The 21,150-nt window shown below is 45.0% G+C and overlaps 1 protein-coding gene across 1 annotated transcript; it reads right to left on the bottom strand.

Annotated features, from left to right (window-relative positions):
• Positions 1-274: 274 nt before the first annotated feature.
• MRPS35 (mitochondrial ribosomal protein S35) lies at positions 275-18,884 on the bottom strand. The gene is made up of 8 exons (XM_087722254.1): positions 18,753-18,884; positions 18,585-18,661; positions 16,136-16,303; positions 14,278-14,338; positions 12,594-12,733; positions 10,747-10,856; positions 10,117-10,186; positions 275-625 (listed from the first exon to the last, which is right to left on the bottom strand). The coding sequence occupies exons 1-8, from the start codon at positions 18,829-18,831 to the stop codon at positions 350-352; spliced, it is 981 nt and encodes a 326-aa protein (XP_087578380.1). The 5' UTR covers positions 18,832-18,884; the 3' UTR covers positions 275-349.
• Between the last annotated feature and the right edge of the window lie 2,266 nt (positions 18,885-21,150).

Genomic DNA, 21,150 nt, shown 5'->3' with positions numbered 1-21,150 from the left:
TTCACTTTTCTTGCCTTTTTTTTTTATTATTTTGCACAAATTCTGGTAGTTTTGCAAAGCGAATTTAGACAATTTTTCAGGATTGAATGGAATCCTACAAGCTACCCAGAGTAGTCTCATGGCAGGATGGGCGTGGCAAAAAAGTATTCAATGAGTAATATTCATAACTTTTGAATTCCAATGATGTTGTAGTTGGTTGGTATTTCTGGGTGAAATATATTGGGGAGCAGGGGAAGAGGAGGTGAAAGACGATTGTTTTCATTTTGCAACTGGATATTATGAAAAAAGAAATTTATTAGGATGATGTCCATCAGCACACTTACAGCATCCCACCAAATAACTGCTTACATTACAAGGCCTGGATGTTTAACAGTCTTTTAACCGAGTTTTTATACTCCAAAAGATTCTTCTCTGTCTCCCCTTCATTTTTCAAGAGAACCACGGACTTCTTGTAACGCTGCATCACCTCGGAGGCGAGAAGTTCCTCTCTGCTCTTTTCTTCGGCTTTTTCAGCTGCTCTGATTTGAAGCAATGTCTTTAAAGCATTCTTTTCGGAGACGCTGTTCTCCCAGACATACTCCAGCATGTCTGCTTCGGTAATTTCTTTTTCCCACGGTTCCGTTTTCTGGGGGTGGGGGAGAAAAATGAAAACAAAATCAGGGAGGAAAACCCTGAATGATCAGAAATGCAGTCATGCAAATTCCAGAGGTTTAGGGTAAAGGTAAAGTTTGTGCTAATTGTTCCCGACTCTAGGGGGAAGTGCTCATCTCCGTTTCAAAGCCGAAGAGCCAGCGCTATCCAAAAATGTCTCCGTGATCATGTAGCTGGCATGAATAAATGCCCAAGGCACACAGAACACTGTTACCTTCCCACCAAAGGTGGTTCCTATTTTTTTCTACTTGCATTTTTACGTGCTTTCGAACTGCTAGGTTGGCAGAAGCTGGGACAAGGAACGGGAGCTCACTCTGTTACGTGGCGCTAGGGATTTGAATAGCTGAACTGCCGACCTTGCTGATCGACAAGCTCAGCGTCTTAGCCACTATGCCACCGCGGTTCCACCACAAAATCGCGGAGGACAAAATCGCGCTCGACGAAAGCGCGCATTTGACGTCATCACAGCGCGACGAAAACATTGCGCTGTGATCGAAAAATGTAAAAATAAAGCTAAAACCTTACCCTAACCCCCCCAAACCTAACCCTAAACCTAACCCTTAACCTAACCCTAAATCTAACCCTAAACCTAACCGTTAACGTAACGCTAAACCTAACGCTAACCCTTAACCTAACGCTAAACGTAACCCTAACGCTCTAACCCTAACCCTAACCCTTAACCTAACCCTAAACCTAACCCTTACCTTTATGTGAATCGGCTTGCTTTAATTTTAATTTTATTTCAATTTTTTTTGTCGCGCTGTGATGACGTCACATGCGCGCTTTCGTCGAGCGCGATTTTGTCCTCCGCGGTTTTGACGGGTCACGTGCCACCGCATCCCTTAAGGTTGAGGGTAGCACCTTCTAAAGACCTTGGGACTCCTCCAAAGTTAAGCAGAAGTTCAATAAAGGTGAGTAAACCTGCTCTGGGAAGTTGATTGTCTTTCGCAATTTCGCCCATGAATGGAGAGTCCTGTGTCCCCAACCTGCGTGGTGTTTTAAACTTTGGCAGCAGGGTTTTTAAAAATTATTGACTAAATAGCCCACCATTAGGAAGTCAGGAATGCTCTCTTCCCTTGGGAAGTGCTGAAGAAAAGGACATCCAAAGTATATGTATATCTATGTACACTGAGAGCATATGCACCAAAGACAAATTCCTTGTGTGTCCAATCACATTTGGCCAATAAAGAATTCTGTTCTATTCTATTCTATTCTACTCTACCCCACCCTACCCTATACTATCTATATTCAATGGCTTGTAGGATTTGAGTGGGGTCACTTCGCTGCTTAACATATGAGTAAAATGCCATACACTACTTTTTAAGGAACAATAGTAGTGTTTTCTAGCAAAAGTGCCGACTGGTGACTACCCGGAGGAGAGCCTTCTCTGTGGCTGCTCTGACCCTCTGGAACGAACTCCCCGTGGAGATTCGAACCCTCACCACCCTCCAGGCTTTCCGCAAAGCCCTTAAAACCTGGCTGTTCCGACAGGCCTGGGGCTAAAGAGCTGTTGCTCCCGTCTCGAATGGTATGACTGTTGTGTGTTTTTAAATTATGTATTGTTATGTTTCGTCTTTTTTTTTTTGTCTGTACCCCCCTTCCCTGATTTGAATTGTGAGCCGCCCTGAGTCCCCTTCGGGGGGAAAGGGCGGCATATAAATATAATAAAATCAATCAATCAATCAAATCAAAAGGCTTGAGAACCTCCCTTCCAGCAGATTATAAACTGGTTTTCATGAGGGCAGTGCATTTCCATTTATTTCACTCATCTGGAACTCATATAGAGTCTCCAATGATATTTAATTCCAGCATGACTAACAATGTCCCAAAGGTGCTTCTGTTCAGAACTGAAGAAGCTTCTTGGATGAGAAGGGAAACACCTTCAAGGAAAAACAAAGCAAGTGTTCTATTATTTCAAACAAAGAAAGCCCAGTTGCCCCTTGAAAAAGCATCTTCAGGATAACCATGACCTGAATGACGGAGAATCTCCATAGACAGGACTAATGTTTTTAGTTCTGATTCTTGCCCGCTGACCTCTAGAGTTATTGGTGATGAGCAAGTTCTATGATGTATCCCAGATATATGTTATTTGTTAAAATATGAACCAAGAGGAAAGTAGAAAGATAGAATTCCTTACTATAGGAATGTACTAGAACTTGAATGGTCAAGGAACAATTGGGCCCAATAGAATCTAACTTCCAGCACGGCCTTTAACCGATGCTAATGAAAAGCTGCAGTTCAGCTTTCAAATAAAGAAATTTATGAGTAGTCACAAAGGTGCAACTTCGACTCAAATCCTATTACTCCTTCGCCACTATTCTCCTTTACAGAAGAAAGTTATTTAACACACATCCAAACCAATCTTCCGCCTTTCATTGAGAAAATGTGGCATATGTGTTCCCACTTGCTCAATAGTAGTAATTGTGTAGTAGTTCCCACTTGCTCAATAGTAGTAACTGTGAGAGGGATCTTGGAGTGCTATGGACAACCATTTAAATATGAGCCAGCCGTGTGCAACAGCTGCGGGAAAAAGCCAACACAGTTCTAAGCTCCATAAACAGAAGGATAGAATCAAGGTCACGTGAAGTGTTAATGCCACTATAAGGCCTTGGTAAGGCCACACTTGAAATACTGCATTCAGTTTTGGTTGCCACGATGTAGAAAAGATTTGGAGATTCTAGAAAGAGTGCAGAGAAGAGCAACAAAGATGATTAGGGGACTGGAGGCTAAACCATGTGAAAAACAGTTGCAGGAACTGGGTAGGTCTAGTTTGATGAAAAGGAGGACTAGGGGAGACATGATAGCAGTCTTCCAATATCTCAGGGGTTGCCACAAAGAAGAGAGAGTCAAACTATTCCCCAAAGCACCTGAGGGCAGAACAAGAAGCAATGGGTGGAAACTAATCAAGGAGAGAAGCAACTTAGAACTGAGGAGAAATTTCCTGACAGTTAGAACAATTAATCAATGGAACAGAAGCTGCCTCCAGAAGTTGTGAATGCCCCAACACTGAAAGATTTTAAGAGGATGTTGGATAAGTATTTGTCTGAAGTAATGTAGGGTTTCCTGCTTAGGCAGGAGTTGGACTAGAACAGTGGTCCCCAACCTTTTTATCGCCGCGGACCAGTCAGCCTTTGATAATTTTACCGTGGCCCGCTGAGCGCGCGCAGGGGTTTTTTCAGGAATCGGCCAGCGCTGAAGCGCTGAAAAGGAATGAGAAGGGTGGCGCTGGACACAGGGGGGCGGTGGGCCGCTGGTGACGTCAGAGTGCCACCAGCGGTCCAGTAACACCCCTTGTGCCAGTTAGCCCTAATTTGCATACAGAAAGAAACTATGGCCCCCGGCCGCTGCAGTGATCATGGCCCCCGGCCACTGCAGCGATCATGGCCCCCGGTCGCTGCAGCGATCATGGCCCCCGGCCGCTGCAGCGATCATGGCCCCCGGCCGCTGCAGCGATCATGGCCCCCGGCCGCTGCAGCGATCATGGCCCCCGGCCGCTGCAGCGATCATGGCCCCCGGCCGCTGCAGCGATCATGGCCCCCGGCCGCTGCAGCGATCATGGCCCCCGGCCGCTGCAGCGATCATGGCCCCCGGCCGCTGCAGCGATCATGGCCCCCGGCCGCTGCAGCGATCATGGCCCCCGGCCGCTGCAGCGATCATGGCCCCCGGCCGCTGCGCGGCCCGGTGCCAGGTACTCCACGGCCCGGCACCGGTCCGCGGACCGGGGGTTGGGGATCACTGGACTAGAAGACCTCCAAGGTCCCTTCCAACTATGTTATTCTATTCTATTCCTTTGACATTAATCTTTTATAAAATTAAGGACTTCCAAACTGCCAGATAATCTGCAGCACAAACGGACTCCTACAAGACTTCTATGCATGCAAAAACTGACCTCTGCCACTTGGGGGCAGTAAATGTTATGTTTTCATCTTCATGATTTTTGACTCTCACAAAAATCACAAAGGTGAATTATTATTTTCATACAGGATGGTGGTTTAGGGTAGAACAGGTAAGAATTAAGCTGCTAAAAAAATCTGTATTTGTCAGCAAAGACCCATCCACCCGATGGGGCTAACGACATGGTAGGAAGAAGTAACTTAAGAATCTAAGGCTAGACTGAAATTGGTTTGAACTGCCTGAATGGGGAAAACATCAACTTCCTTACAATCTTTTAATCATTTAGGGTTAGTGCCATATAACTCTCCTTTTTTAAATAACCTGAGCAGGCTACAGTGGACAACAGTTCTTAAAACTTTTCAGGTTACATGTAAACGAAATTCAAGTGAAAAGGATTTAAGATGCCACCAAAAAAAAAGGGGGGGGAGGCATAACTTTCTTGGCTATCCAATAAAGCTCTGATAACTTTGACCCTTCAGTCGTTTCGAGTTGCGAGTTCTTGTTAAGATTTTGGATATATTTTCTTCAAACTCTCTTAACACCTAAATCGGGGGCGGGGGTGTGTTTCCAAACTTTTTGCAAGGAGGGCCAGAATTGGTGAGGTGAAAATGTGTGGGGCCCACCATTCAACCTGACAATCTTTGAACCATTAACATTAATGTGCGGTGAAGGAAAAAAATGCCGGCCAGTGGGGGATGAGTGACAGGCTGAGCCGGTGACGAGAGGAGGCTGCGGGCCGTTCAAAATTTGAAAATTTGGCCCCCGGGCCGGACTTTTGACATGCTTGATCTAAATGGAAGTCTTCCATGTAGTCATTGGGAGAAAAGGAATCATAAGCATCCAGGTTTAATTCTCCTTTTCTTCTACCTAAATGAGGTAGTGCTTGGAACTGGTATGGACCATATTTCCCCGAAAATAAGACCGGATCTTATATAAATGTTTGCTCCAAAAGATGCCTATGGGCTTATTTCCCAGTTAGGTGTTATTTTAGGGGGAATACAGTACTGACTGCATCTGTCTGATGATCTTAACTGGGCCTTATTTTGGGGGTAGGGCTTATGTTGTGGCCCAGCAGGAGCCGTTGGAGCTGTCACCAGACTCCGACAGCGAGGGGCCCTCTGAGTCGGCTCTGGAGGAAGTGGAGGACCCTGGACAGGGTTCCGACTCCGAGCAGGGCGCAGAGAGGCTGGTTGGCCACCAGGAGGCACCTGAGCCTTGGACCAGTGGGGAGGAGACAAGGGAGAGTGAGCCGGAGGCCAGTAGAGTTGTTCCTGGATGCACGCCATCGAAGGGCTATTAGGCGTCAGGAACAATTACACAATTACAGGTGATTGTACTCAGCTGGTGGTCATTAGGCTCCTCTCCAGACTATAAAAAGCTACTTGTGCACACGGCCCTCTTTGCAGAATAGAATTCAATGCAGGATTGAATGTCGGAGGACAGTACTGGGAGCTTGGCAGGCTGGATTGCTGCCAAGCCTTATCTGTGTTTATTGCTGCCTGAGTTTGTCTGAGTTGCTGCCAAGGTCCTTATCTGTTTGTTTTGCTTGGCTTTCAGCCACCGAGGTTTTGGTGTCTTGCTATTAAAGGACATTCCAGTCAAGCTTGTCTCGGCAGTCATTACTGGACGGAGGAGGGGGTCAGAACAGGCTTATATTATGAGCATTCTGGAAAAAATCATGCTAGGGTTTATTTTCTGGTTAGGGCTCATTTTCAGGGAATAACGGTAGAATCTCTGAAGGGGACCATGTAACCGAAGCCGCCTTCCACTAAAATGGAAGCACTGTTAGCTGCTCCGGAATTTGTTTTGCTTGTCTTCTAAGTGATCTGGCCTGACGCTGGATCACTACATGATCTTTCCCTAATTTGGATTATGATCAAACCAGTTCCAGGATTCAAAAATAACACTTCTAGATGTCATCTAGGCCCTGAAAGTACCAGCCATCCCTTCGAGCTCACTGGCCTTATTTTTGCAAAGTACAACATTCAAAAATCCATGTCCCATTTAGAAATGGGAGGGAGGCATTTTAGGAAGTCTCCTGCTTCTTGAAAGAAGGCAGGCCAATTCCACATCATAACACAACATCTGGATTTAGAATTTTGTGAGGCACTCGAGTGACTTGATTGTTTTGCCCTGAATTTGGATGCTTTTAAATTTGATTTATTTTTATGCTTGCAGGTCCATGACAGGCAAAAATCCAATTATTTTAACAAATAGTATTTTTCTTTTTGTTATTGTTTCGGCTACATACTGCCCAGAGTCACATTGTGTCTATAAATGCAATAAACAAATAATTCACAATTTATTTGCTAGTTCTTTTCCATAAGAGCTGTTAAGCTTGCCAACTGGCAAAGCTACTGAGAAAATGTAGGGGTCCGTTCCTAACTATGAAGTCAAAACGGCGAAATAAGCACTAATAACATCACAATGCAAGTTCTCCCCTTTCATGCTTGGGTTCTGACATCACACACAAGTACGTAAGATGCCAAGAATGGGTCCTTATGCACATGTCAATACTGCTGCTCTTCTCCAGCGAACCCCAAGAACAGACAAGCATCATTCAACTGCTTAAGATGAGAAACAAGAAAAAAAATGGAAAGATCTATCCTGCCCCCCCCCCCCCCCCCGCCCAAGTGACAGAGGATTAGAGGCTAAAATATACGATGAACGGTTGCGGGAACTGGGCATGGCTAGTCTAGTGAAGAAAAGGACCAGGGGAGACATGAGAGCAGTCTTCCAATATCTGAGGGGCTGCCACAGAGAGGAGGGATCAACCTGATTTCCAAAGCAACTGAAGGCCAGACAAGGAATAAGGATGGAAACTGAACAAGGAGAGATTCAACCTGGAAATAAGGAGACATTTTCTGCCAATAAGAGCAATCCACCCATGGAACAGAAGTTGCCTTCGGAAGTTGTGGGAGCTTCACCACTGGAAGCTTTCAAGGAGAGACTGGACTGCCATTTGTCAGAAATGGTAGGATCTCCTGCTTGGGCAGGAAGTTGGACTAGATAACCGGTTCCACCACAAAACCGCGTTCGACTAAAACGCGCTCGACGAAACCACGTACCTGACGTCATCACAGCGCGACGAAAAAAGCACGCTGAGCGCTAAAGCTAAAATTAACCCCTAACCCTAACCCCCCGAAACCTAACCCTAAACCTAACTCTTAACCTAACCCTAAACCTAACCCTAAACCTAACCCTTAACCTAACGCTAAACCTAACCCTAACCCTTAACCTAACCCTAAACCTAACCCTAACCCTTAACCTAACCCTAACTCTAACCCTAACCCTAACCCTTACCTTAACTTGAATCGTCTTGCTTTCAAAGCGCTTTTTAAAGCGCCCTTTTTTCTCCGCGGTCGCTGTTGTCGCGCTGCTGATGACGTCAGCGACGCGCTTTAATCGGGCGCGCTTTAGTGGACCGTGGTTTTGTCGTGCCACGAGATAACCTACAAGGTCCCTTCCAACTCTGTTAATCTGACTGTGACCATAGCAACCAAAGATGATCTAATATCAGGGGTTATTCTCATCTGTCATTGATCTCACCTCTTCCCACGAAGTTTTACATTGCAGGGTTTGTTTGTTTTTAATCCGGCGTTTTACTCCACCTAATGAGTTTTATGCCCAATCAATGACTTAAATACCATCTTTCCTGTTTCTCTCCTACGCTACTATCCAGGTAGGACAAATAATAACATTCTTAGGGATGAACAACTCTTAAAATTCAGGGGATAAAAATTCAGGGGGGTTGCCCAAAAGTTTATTTAAAAATGTGGTTTCTTTTGGACGGATCACCAACGAAAGAGAGAAAGCAACGTGTTGCAGATGGTCATTAATTTATCATGAAATCAAAGACAATTACAACTGATGAGGCCATTAAGTATTTATGTGGAAGCTGAAAGGTAATAAAAGGGCAAGAGACTTGGGTGTACTCAATACACACTAAGCACTCGCATATCATATACCCAAGTCTTCCATCAGTGGGTAATACTAGAGCCAAGCGCACATGTGCTACTCTGGAATTAGTAATCGCAACTGTTGAGCTTCAGTGTAGAATCAGTGTTTGAATGCTGCAGAAAGGTAAGTAGATTGCTGTGCATTGGTAATGAGGGAAAGTTCATTATCTAAAGCTTTGAAATTGCTACAGCTTTTAATTAGCATGGACTACACAGTAATCCAATCCATGGGAGCCAGCAGCACCGTTGAAGCAATTCTGGCATTTTACAGCAGGGGGGTTCTCACACTGCTTTCGAGGTATTTGCAAATCCAGAGAATCCACTGTAAGGACAAGATTAGCCCAAACATGCAGGAACCGAGATCTCTTTTCGTGCAAAGTTCAGGCAGAGAATGTGATGCGTTCCAAAAGAGACCATTTTAGGAAAATCCCACTCCTACCACCACCAATTGGGCTCACAAACCCTGCTTCCTAATTCCCAATCCCTCCTTCATTAGCCAGGGACAGGACAGAAAATAGAAATGAACAGAATAGAAATGAGTAGAAAAGAAACGAATGGAAGAAATAGAGAATTAGAAGAGAAGAGAAGACTAGAGAATAGAAACAGAGAGTAGAAAAAAAGTAGAGTAGAGCAGAGCAGAAAAAAATTATTGATTGGCCAAGTGTGATTGGAACCACAAGGAATTTGTCTCTAGTACATAAGCTCTCAATGTAGATATAAACAGCGAGGATAGATCATAGATCATAGTTACAATAATTAATCATTAAGTTACAAACAATTGATAAATCATACGCTGCCATTAGGAGAAGACAGTAAGAAAGATGAGATATTAAAATGTTAAATGTCACATGTTAAGATTGAGTAAGATAGGAAAAGGTAGATAGAGTGGAAATTAAGTGGAGACTAGGAATAAATGGGTTACATATCCATTCTCTGCATCGCCCCAATTCTACATTGGGGCTGTCGAAGCACTTGCAAGCACCTCCCCTTGGCTCTCATGCAGAAAAGACACAGGATGCAGACGTACAAATGGATACAAGCAATCTTTAACTTATGACTGGTTCTTGCATTCTCACATTTACCACTGTTATACACACACACACACACACACAATCTGACTTAACGGGAGAAGTCAGATTTGCTTAACGACCATGTGATTTTGGTCTACACTAGAGCAATTTGCTTAACCTTATCAAAAAGGTGGTAAAATTGAGCATGGCTCACTTAACAACCACCTTGAAATTCTGGTCTCAATTGTGGCCTAAAGGCGAGGACTACCTTACATTCACATTTATTAGGTACTTTGCTTATTTAATTGACGGGCCTATTATTTGCATGCTTTGGAAAGATGTAACTTTCTAAAAGAAAAGGTTGTGTACTTATCACGCATGCTAATGAATCATTCCGCTCTCTCAGAATGTAGATAATGCCTGTGATTTCCGGTCTGGGCATTTTAGAAAGATTAAAGCCCATTTTACTATATCATTTACTATGTTCTATCTGGCCAGGAAGGAAACTTATAAGAATGGGATTGTTGTGACTTTTTCCTTGTCAATATGTGGGATCTGTTGAATACTCAAACAATACATAATCAATAAGCAAATATTCTTACCCACGATTCATGGAATAAAACCGTTAGAAGGTACATTGCGTAATCATAGTTTTGCTTTCTTAGAGGACATCTGAAAAACAAGAAAAATATAGCAGTAGCAATACCACTTATTATATCACAGTGCTTTACAGCCCTCTCTAAGCGGTTTAGAGTCAGCCTGTTGCCCCCAACAATCTGGCTCCTCATTTTACCAACCTCGGAAGGATGGAAGGCTGAGTCAGCCTTGTGCTGGTCAGGATCGAACTGCTATCAGTGGGCAGTGAAGTAGCCCGCAAATACTGCATTCTAACCACTGCACCACTACGGCTCGAAAAGAAGAAAACTATACCAAATTCCAGCATTCCCAACCAGCAACTGGAAGGCGCCAAAATGAGCAACCCCATGTTATAGCATATGAATAACACGCTAAGTCTGTTTGCCAGTCTTAAAATAAAATAGAATCTGAAAATGGTGAACTGAAGTCACATTTTGCACCCACAACAGGCTCGACTGGATTACCAACCACAAAAAATAATTTGAAATCTTAGAATTTGATGGCGCAGTTTTTAAACCCCAGGAAAAGAGTTTAGCTGGGCAGTTATGTTGAATATTGCTGGTTTGGGCCAACAGAAAGTTCTGCCATTGCGTTACCTGTCTGTTGTGATAGTAACGGAATCTGTCTTCCCACAGTATCGCTCGCCTACAAGTTTGATGAACTTCTTCTTTGCATGGTCGTCCAAGTTGAGATTTGACAGTTTAACCTGGGAGGGGGAAATCGAGCTATGAGCAACTCTGAATGTCAAAAGAGTAACTGCAACTGGACTTAACTTGGACTTAATCTTTGTAAATGTCAACGTCCATAAGGCAGTGACCGCTGCATTGTGAAGGCCAGGGGCAGGACGCCACGGATTACAGCACGCCATTGATCCCGATTTAGGGCGGCTTGTTGGGCATCGGTTATCGAAAAATGGAGTGGTTGAAGATCGTGAGCTACTTGGGATATCCACGTTTTCTTTGGGGCATTTCGTGCGATTTTCCACCCATCCGGTCGCAGCGAGTTAATCGATCGGTAAGGTAATCGGCTATTGTCCATACGGCAAACGTGTCCAAACGAATCTGGGCTAACTGCACTGAAACACACAACGTATCTATTTACAAATGGGAGGGGCTAGATCTGTGATGGCTAACCTTTTTTCCATCGTGTGCCAAAAGCAGGGGGAGTGCAGGGCGTGCCCAACCATAATTCTAGGCACGTGTCCCCCACCCCAACCCCGCTTTTGGCACGCAATAGACCCGTTTTTTGCCCTCCCCGGTCTCCAGAGGCTTTCTAGGAACCTGGGAAGGGCGAAAACAGCCTCCCCCGCCCCCCCTGGAGGCCCTCCGGAGGACGAAAAATGACCCTATGAGCAACCCGGAAGTTTGGGAACGGACTTACAGTTTACCCATAGGGCCGTTTTTTGCCCTCCCAAAAACTGAAGCCTCCGGAGGGCGAAAAACGGCTGAAAATGAAGGCCGAAGTCAGCTGGCCAGTGTGCGCATGCGCACTGCAGCTGACAGGGCAACGCCTCATGTGCCTTAAAAAGAGCTACGCGTGCCATTGGTTCGCCATCACAGTGCTAGATGGTCCCCCAAAGACAAAAACACATTTGCAATCTTCTGGCCAGCAAAGACAATGAGGAAGGCAGAATCATTTAAGAATTGTGTTGCTAACTTAACTGCAGTGATTGATAACTGTGGCAAAAAATGATGTAAAATGGGGCAATGATTCACTTAACAACCATCTCACTTAGCAACAGAAACTTTTGGCTCAACTGTAGTCATTAAGTTCAGGTCTACCAGTAATGAAGGAAAAAAAAAACAAGATAAGGACGCAGTGAATAGAGGAAGAAAACGGTTTATTTTTGGAGGGTGTCTTACTTTTTTCCCATATACGGGAGGTCCGCGCATGCTCGCGGCGGGGCAGGAAGCCAAGCAACATGCCGGTGCCGTGGCCATGTGGCAAGGCAGGGGGATGGAGCTGCCCCAGGCGACCTGCACTGGCTTACATCAGGGCCCCCACAGCGAGGTCATCCACACCCCAACCCCTGCCTTGCCTCATGGCTGTGGCACCAGCACACCAGTGGCCCCCCAACTCCGTTGCAACTGCAAGCATCTTATAGGGAGTAAGAGAGAGATTCTGGTAGCTTGGCAGTGTACAGGCTTTTAAAAACATTTTTAAAAAAATTGTTTATAAGCAACGTAAGGGGGCGGAGGGGGAAACAGGGACAAATGGCTGAGTAGCAGCAAGAGGTGTGTCCTTTTTTCCAGCACATTTTCTGTCCTCCCAAAATATTTATTCTGTACCTCATTTGAATCAGCAAGAAGATGTATTTATCTGCTGCAGTTACCGTATTTTTCAGAGTATAAGACGCACCTTAATCATGATTAACACTATCACGTTTTATGTGTCTTGCAATCAAAACAGTTGAACCCATTTTAGGAAACCTAAACTCACTTACTGTCAGGGTCACCACTCTGGCTTTTGGGTTACGAAGAGACGGCCCTGCGGAAACGTAGTCACTTGTGCCGATTTCAAGGGGGAAGTGCTGCAAAGATTTCTCGTCGCTATCCAAGGCAGAGGGCCACTCTGTGCAGAAGTCTGAAGTGCCCGTGATGGAAGGGAAAGCACAGACATAGTTTTAGCCATGGTCATCATTACACAGAACCACAATCTGCACTCACCGAGGGCTAATGTCATTCCCAATAAACCCTAAGGCAACATTACAACTTGTTCAAGGGTTTATAAAAAAACTGAAAACAAATGTCCAAAGGACATCCTCTAGGTCAAATATACACACAAATATACACACACTTCCAAGGTGTCTTCTTTTACTCTAAAACGTGTGTGTGTGTGTGTGTGTGTGTGTGTGTATCAGTGGTGGGATTAATTTACCTTTGCTACCGGTTCGCAAATGTGAATGCACAAGTGTGTGCACTCGCTTTGCTCGCGCATACCACTTTCTTCTCATGCGCACTGCCTTCTGCGCATGCACAGAAGGTTGTGCAATATGTCGGGGTGGGTGGGCGGAGCCTCTGGTAGCCGCTGTGACCGGTTCACGCAAACCAATAAGAACCGGCTGAATATCAGCTCTGGGGTGTGTGTGTGTGTCCGTGTGTGTGTCCATCCATCTTGTTTTAGGTCTTGTTCAAAGAGGCTCTTTGTCAATTGGTATATTTGTCTGTCTGTCTATGTCTATCTATGTCCATTTGTCTATCATCTATATCTCTGTCCGTCTGTCTATATGTCATCTATCTATCTATCTATCTATCTATCTATCTATCTATCTCTATCTATCTATCTATCTATCTATCTATCTATCTATCTATCTATTATCTAATCATATCTATCTATCTATGTCCATTTGTCTATCATCTATATCTCTGTCCGTCTGTCTATATGTCATCTATCTATCTATCTATCTATCTCTATCTATCTATCTATCTATCTATCTATCTATCTATCTATCTATCTATCTATCTATCTATCATCTAATCATATCTATCTATCTATGTTCATTTGTCTATCATCTATCTATCTATCTATCTATCTATCTATCATCTAATCATATCTATCTATCTATGTTCATTTGTCTATCATCTATCTATCTATCTATCTATCTATCTATCTATCTATCTATCTATCTATCTATCTCCATCTATCTATCTCTTTCCGTCTACCTGTCATCTATTTATATATGTATCTATGTTTGTATATATGTGTGTCTGTCTGTCTGTCTTTCTTTCTGTCTATCTATCTATCATCTATCTATCTATCTATCTATCTATCTATCTATCTATCTATCTATCTATCTATCTATCCATCCATCCATCCATCCATCCATCCATCCATCCATCCATCCATCCATCCATCATAACCACGTGGTACATATCTCAATCCTGAGCTATGCATGATCTCTGTTCTGACAAAGAGCACTTCATATTTCTATCCCAAAAGTCACTCATATAAATAGAAGTGATTTATTAAGGATTTGTTTTTTCTTCACATCCTTTGTATAATAAAACCTATTATAGCCCTAGAAGTACGGCATTTTATTTAACGTAAGACAGATCTGAAACAGCTACCTGTTTCCTGGTGTCTCTGCTAAGCTTCATTTTTTTGGGAAAAAAATGTTTAAGACTGACCTTTTAGAGCAGCACAATGCTTCTTGATGGCAACTGGTGTCAGATGCAAGAAATTGGGGATCTGAAACAAGTATGTCTCATTAAAATCAGCCAATGAGCTCGCCATCAAAGGTGTACAGGGAGAGTGGGGTTCAATCCGTGCCTCCTTCAGGCTGCAAACGCAACACCTACAGTTGTCCATGAGACTCTGACTGCGCCATTAACTTCTTCCTTCCCACCTCCTACTCTGTTTATAAAACTGAATGGCTCAAGTTCACACTCTGGTTTCAGCTAGAGCCATTTTTCTCAGCCCATTTAATGTGCGGGAGCTTCCTTTCCTAGCGACTAGCAATCTCCTTTTGTAGCACAGAAACTACACGTTACGCTTCTTTGGGACTTGAAAGATTTTGCAGCAGGATCCCTTTGGATCCCCCGAACATCCTGAGGCGCCACCTTGCAGAATCAAATGGGCAATCTCCAGATTTCCCCTCGATCTGAGGACAACTCCCTTTGCTCAGGGTGCGGATCTAACCTCTGGCTGTCAATTAACGCTTCAATGTCATGCCTGTAGTTCACAGACGTCTTCAGCCAGTCATGCCCTCAGTGGAAGCTTTTATTTTTTTTAAGGATTATTATGTGTTGGATCCATTTCTCCTACTAGGACTCTTAGGAGTAAGGTAGCTGGCTGCCACTCTGATCATCACAACAGAGATGAAGTTGATTGAGTAAATCTGGCTCAAAGTAACTCAGATTTACTTTAATCTGGGTCTTCAGATTAAATTCATGTGATATTAAGCTTTTTTTCCCATGGCAATTCAAGTAGAACAGGGTGTCAAACCTGCCTTGTCACAGTGGCACCGCATGATGTATTGGAACTTTTGCCCCCTTTCGCTAAACGGGGTGTGGGCGTGGCCAGCGCATGATGCATCCGGCCCACGAGTTACAGCCCTGAAGTAGAACACGCTCCTGTCACAAACCCTCCAAACAATGTAAAGGAACAAGTTTCCAGCTTTCCTCACGCAAGCAGAACTACCCAGTATTCCAGATTAGGGCCCAGAATGGTTGGTTCCTAAATCAGTGCTAATACTTACAATAAATCTGGATTGGATTGGATTGGATTGGATTGATTACATTTATATGCCGCCCTTTTCCCCGAAGGGGACTCAGGGCGGCTCACAATTCAATCAGGGAAAGGGGTACAGACAGGGGAATAAAAAGACGAGCCATAACAATACAAAATTTAAAAACACACAACAACCATACCATTCGAGAAGGGGGGCAAAAACTCTATAGCCCCAGGCCTGTCGGAACAGCCAGGTTTTAAGGGCTTTGCGGAAGGCTTGGAGGGTGGTGAGGGTTCGAATCCCCACGGGGAGCTCGTTCCAGAGGGTCGGAGCAGCCACAGAGAAGGCTCTCCTCCGGGTAGTCGCCAGTCGGCATTGGCCGGCAGATGGAATTCGGAGGAGGCCTAATCTGTGGGATCTGATCGGTCTAGTGGAGGTAATTGGCAGCAGGCGGTCTCTCAAGTACCCAGGTCCAAAACCATGAAGGGCTTTATAAGTGACGACTAGCGCCTTGAAGCGTATCCGGAGACTAATAGGCAGCCAGTGCAGCTCGCGGAGGATAGGTGTTACGTGGGTGAACCGAGGTGCACCCACGATCGCTCGCGCGGCTGCATTCTGGACAAGCTGAAGTCTCCGAATGCTCTTCAAGGGCTGCCCCATGTAGAGCACGCTGCAGTGATCTTAAGAGCAGGGTATATTTCTCATGTAATTATAATACTTGGTTCTAAGGACTTGTTCTGCCAAGGTCCCAGAATGCTTCCTAAAAGACCCAGGATATGGATATGGATGTTGAGGTAGTCATCCCTCAATCTCACCTTCAAAAGTTCCAAGTTGCCTTCTTTCGCAAGAGGTGCACCTCCTTTGACCGGGTAGCCCATCCGAATGGGAAGTGGCACGGCAGAAGGTTTAAAAGAAGCTGCAGTTGGATAGACACTGGTCCAGTCCTGATCAGGTTCCATCTTGTCAGATCTCTGAGTATTGCCCTAGCGGACATTGCAGAACAAAAATCTCAGTAAGACATCGATTCAAGTAATTGCCTCACCTATCTGCATAGGTATTAACCATGATTTTCAGCTGCACTTTGAATACTATTTTCTCTTTTCCAGAGGTTTTTTTTTTTTAAACCTACTCCATGCGCGAGAAGGAACAGGCGGGAGGGGGTGATCGCATTGCTGGCCTGCCACTCTTTTCGCGACGGGCTCTTTTTATGCGGGAGGAAAGGGCGGGGGTGGGTGGGTGGTGGAAGCACTTTGCTTCGCCTGCTGCTGTTTTTGCGGTGAGCCCTTTTTGACCTGCAAGCTGTACCAGTAGGTGGTACAGTGGTAATGGCGGGGACTGGTTGCGCATGCGCTTAAATAGTTGGGGGCGGCTTATTTTCAGGAGGGGGCACATTATGGCGCATGCTCTGAAAAGCCCGATTGGGCTTATTAGCAGGGCATGTCTTATTTTCGGGAAAACATGGTACTTTTGAACTGCTAGGTGGGCAGAAGCTGGGACAAGTAACTGGAGCTCACTCCATTACGCTAGGGATTCGAACCACTGACCTTTTTGATTGAGAAGCTCAGCATCTTAGCCACTGAGCTAAGGTTTGAAAGGGGGGGGGGGTCAAAGAGGCAATCTATGTCAAAACTGGACTGCCCTTTCTCAACCAGAGAGGGAAGGAGGGAATATCATCCATCTCCAGCCTACTGTACAGTCCTTTCAGCCATTCCAATTTGCACCACTCAGGTGACCCCGAGGACACAGATAAACCTTCAGGTGGCCTCAACAACCCCCCAAAAGAATGCAAATGACCAGCTGCCTGCAAGGAATATAAATCCTTCTATTCCCCACTATCCTGTCAGAGCCAAAGAAGCTTCTTGGATGAGAAGCAAAACGTCTTCAAAAGAAAAAAAAAACAAGAAAGTCCAGTGGCCTCCTAAAAAAGCACCTTTGGGGCAGCCCTGACCTGGATGACTGAGAATCTCTACAGACATTTAGCTGTGCAATTTGGGATGAGCATCCTTTGAACGGTGTGGGAGGAAGAATGGATTTCTCCCCCCCCCACACCCAAAAAAGAAATAGTCCATAATAATTGCAGACTACAGGAACCAGGAGCGCTACTCAGATGACCCTGAGGACACAGATAAACCTCCAAGTGCTTCAACCACCCTGTAAAAGGATGCATGCGTGACCAGCCTATCTGCCAGGAATAATAAATCCTTCCATTCCCCACTATCCTGTCAGAGCTAAGGAAGCTTCTTGGATGAGAAGCAAAACGTCTTCAAAAGAAAAAAAAACAAGAAAGTCCAGCTGCCTCCTGAAAAAGCACCTTTGGGACAACCATGACCTGGAGGATGGAGAATCTCTACAGACCTTTTAGCTATACAATTTGGGATGAAGACCCTTGGAATGGTGGGGGAAAAGGAATGGATTCCCAGAGGGAAAAAATGCAAACTACAGGAACCATTTGCACCACTCAGGTGACCTTAAGGACACAGATAAACCTCCAAGTGCTTCAAGGACCCTCTAAAAGGATGCAAAAGACCAGCTGTCTGCAAGGAATATAAATCCTTTCCTTCCCCACCATCCAGTCAGAACTGAAGAAGCTTCTTGGATGAGAAGTGGAATGTCTTCAAAAGAAAAAACAAGAAAGCCCAGTTGCCTCCTGAAAAAGCATCTTTGGGACAACCATAACCTGGAGGACGGAGAATCTCTACAGACTTTTAGCTATATAATTTGGGATTAAGACCCTTGGAATGGTGTGGGAGAAGGAATGGATTCCCAGAGGGAAAAAAATGCAGACTAGAGAAACCAGAAGCGCCACTCAGGTGACCCTGAGGACACAGATAAAAACCTCCAAGTGCTTCAACGACCCTCTAAAAGGATGCAAATGTTCAATGTTTATTACACTCGTATGCCGCCCTATTCCTGAGGGACTGTCCAGCTGTCTGCAAGGAATAATAAATCCTTCCATTCCCCACCATCCAGTCAGAGCTGATGAAGCTTCTTGGATGAGAAGTGAAACATCTTCAAAGAAAAAAACAAGAAAGTCCAGCTGCCTCCTTTGGGACAACCATGACTTGGATGGCTGAGAATCCCCATTGATCCTGCAAAACTCAATCCAGTCCATTTTTCTGCATTTAACGGTTTTTTCAAACGGTTTTTAAATCCAGCGGGGGGGGGGGTGAGTGATGAGAACAGCCAGCTCCGCCCCTTTGCGACGTAAGTATCAGCCACGCAGGGCACCCTCCCCCCCCTTCCGATAGGGCGCAAGGGGCTTACGTAGATCAGCTCCTTCTGGGCTCTGCGTTCAGCCAGGGTCTCTTTCAGGGTGCCTCTCCTCTGCGGCTGCGCAGCGCCTGAAAGACAAACGGACGATATATGGCGACTGGGCTTCCTTCTTCGCCACGCCGGGAGGGAAACCAGCCCCTGTCTTTCTTTTGGGCCTACCTCCCAAGCTCGCGTATCCGGCCGAGCTCGGTCGCCGCCGCCGCCAGAGCACCAAGCACCTCTGCCAGGCCAGCGCCATCTTTTCCCCGGCGCAGCCGATGGTGACGTAACCGCAACGCCCGCGCAGAGAGATGAACTCAACTTGCGGGCAATGGCGCGCGGGGCGGCCCGTAGCCTCACGTACTACGCCTGCGCAGATGCCTCAAGAGTGTGCGGGGGGGGTGTCCTCTGCATAACGACGTGCAGGGAATTCTGGGAGTTGAAGTCCGCGCATATCATAAAGCCGCCTAAGGTTTAACGGGCGCTGCTCCGAGGATGCGCCCTCGCCGCAAGTCCAGTGGGCGCTGTGGGCGTTGCACCCGAAGGAGAACGAAGAGTTGGCGAGCAGGCAGATTCTCACAAGGGCAGCCGAGATTTCCTGCTTGGAGGTCAACCAAACAGCGTAGAGTTGGAAGGGACCTTGGAGGTCTTCTAGTCTAACCCCCTGGTCAAACCGGAGACAAATGGCTCTCCATTGATAAAAATATTCATAAATAAATCACTCTTTTATGAATAGTCACGACTAAATAAATTCATTCGAGTTTATGAATTATTTATAAAATATTCATTTTATGAATGCTTATTTTCATAGATAAATCACTTTTTATTGATTCATTAAAAAAATCATATTTCAAAGAAGAATTGCCATGAGAAAAAAAACAAAGAGCCATGCATGGAATTGCCAGGTCATCATTTAAGGGAGCAGACATATTAACCCTTCACATCCTGGACATAAATTGTTTCAACTTTTACCCTCAAAATGACATTATAGAGCACTGCACACCAGAAGAACTAGACACAAGGACAGCTTTTTCCTGAATGCCATCCCTCTGCTAAACAACTACTCCCCACAACACTGTCAAAACTATTTACTAAGACTCTATTACTATTATTCTTCTCTTCCTTCCTAGTATCTATCTCTCCCCACTGCTGCTTGCATCTTTCAATTTATATTGTTCTTCGGGATTGGGCGGCCTATAAATTTATTAAATACTTATTTGTTTCCTAGTACTATTTCATAGCTTTCTAGTAATCTTGACTATCACTAAGTGTTGAACCTTTTTATTCTTGATGAATGTATTTTTATCCTCCTTATGTACACTGAGAGCCTATGCACCGAAGACAAAATTCCTTGTGTGTCCAATCACACTTGGCCAATAAAGAATTCTATTCTATTCTATTCCATATTCTATTCTATTCTATTTCTGATTCTTTTCCATTCCTGATTCTATTAAGAGCCGAGGTGGCGCAGTGGTTAAATGCAGCACTGCAGGCTACTTCAGCTGACTGCAGTTCTGCAGTTCGGCTGTTCAAATCTCACTGGCTCAGGGTTGACTCAGCCTTCCATCCTTCCGAGGTGGGTAAAATGAGGACCCGGATTGTTGTTGGGGGCAATATGCTGACTATGTAAACCGCTTAGAGAGGGCTGAAAGCCCTATGAAGCGGTATATAAGTCTAACTGCTATTGCTATTGCTATTCTATTCTTCTATGTGGATGGTGAAAGATGACTTTGCTTTAAGCCAAGGGTGTGTATTTTGCACAATGGATGACCTTACATTACCTTGAAAACTGATGCTTTACAGCCTAGCCAACGTCAATATGCTCAATTCAAGCCCTGAGTTCAAGGTCAATTGGCTGAATTCCCTTTTCATTTTGAAATGCCATTTAGGTTTGCGAAAGGGAAGAGACCAGCTATTTCTCCTAACTTCAACTATGGCTGAGAATGTCTCGTTTCACCGCTTGTATCTTGCCTCCGTTGCTGCTGCTGCTGCAACCAGCATGGGGGAGATTGAGGGCAGCTGGCAAAGGTATGTGCAGTCCTCTGCAGATCCTTCCCAACTGTGCAATCCTCATGTGAAGGTACCCTCCCAATTCCGCCATGCAGAAGCAGCGCGCAGGCTCAGCTGTTGGCTTCGTGCCTTGCGCTGAAAACAGCATGGTTGACTTGAGTGGGCGACCTGGATTATCTTGAAAAAGACAGGCAGATCTGTGCATGGGTGCCCTCCACGCTGGATGAAAGTTTAAAAAAGAGAGTGTCTCCATCAGTGGTGGGTTTCAAAAATTGTTCGAACCTACTCTGTGGCTGTGGCCTCCTTTGTGGGAGTGGCTTTTCTGCCCATGTGACCGGATATGAAGATGCCGACGACACTTGTCAGAACCACCTTAAATTACCTCACACACAGCACCGGCATGCATAAGAATATGATGTAAACTTGTTTTTTAAAAGGCATCTTTGGTTTGCGTTAAAACAACTTCAACACACGCAATGTTCTGATTGCACCACAAACGCAGTAGTCATCCTTACCTTTCACAGAGCCACTGAGTTTTATAAATAGGAGCATGATAGTGTAGAATAAT

Source organism: Thamnophis sirtalis, unplaced genomic scaffold (genome assembly GCF_051295495.1).
Source record: "Thamnophis sirtalis isolate CommonGarterSnake01/CBP01778 unplaced genomic scaffold, rThaSir2_p1.2 scaffold_9, whole genome shotgun sequence".
NCBI classification, from domain to species: Eukaryota; Metazoa; Chordata; class Lepidosauria; order Squamata; family Natricidae; genus Thamnophis; species Thamnophis sirtalis.
This window is presented reverse-complemented; position numbering and strand designations above follow the sequence as displayed.

Bases quoted from the DNA above. Each gene is read 5' to 3' on its own strand.
- MRPS35 (XM_087722254.1), bottom strand. From the start codon at position 18,831: ATGGCGCTGGCCTGGCAGAGGTGCTTGGTGCTCTGGCGGCGGCGGCGA. The intron at 14,339-16,135 runs GTGAGATTGAGG...TACTTGTTTCAG, and splicing joins GCAACTTGGAACTTTTGAAG to ATCCCCAATTTCTTGCATCT. The intron at 10,187-10,746 runs GTAACGCAATGG...CTTGTTTTTCAG, and splicing joins GTTACTATCACAACAGACAG to ATGTCCTCTAAGAAAGCAAA.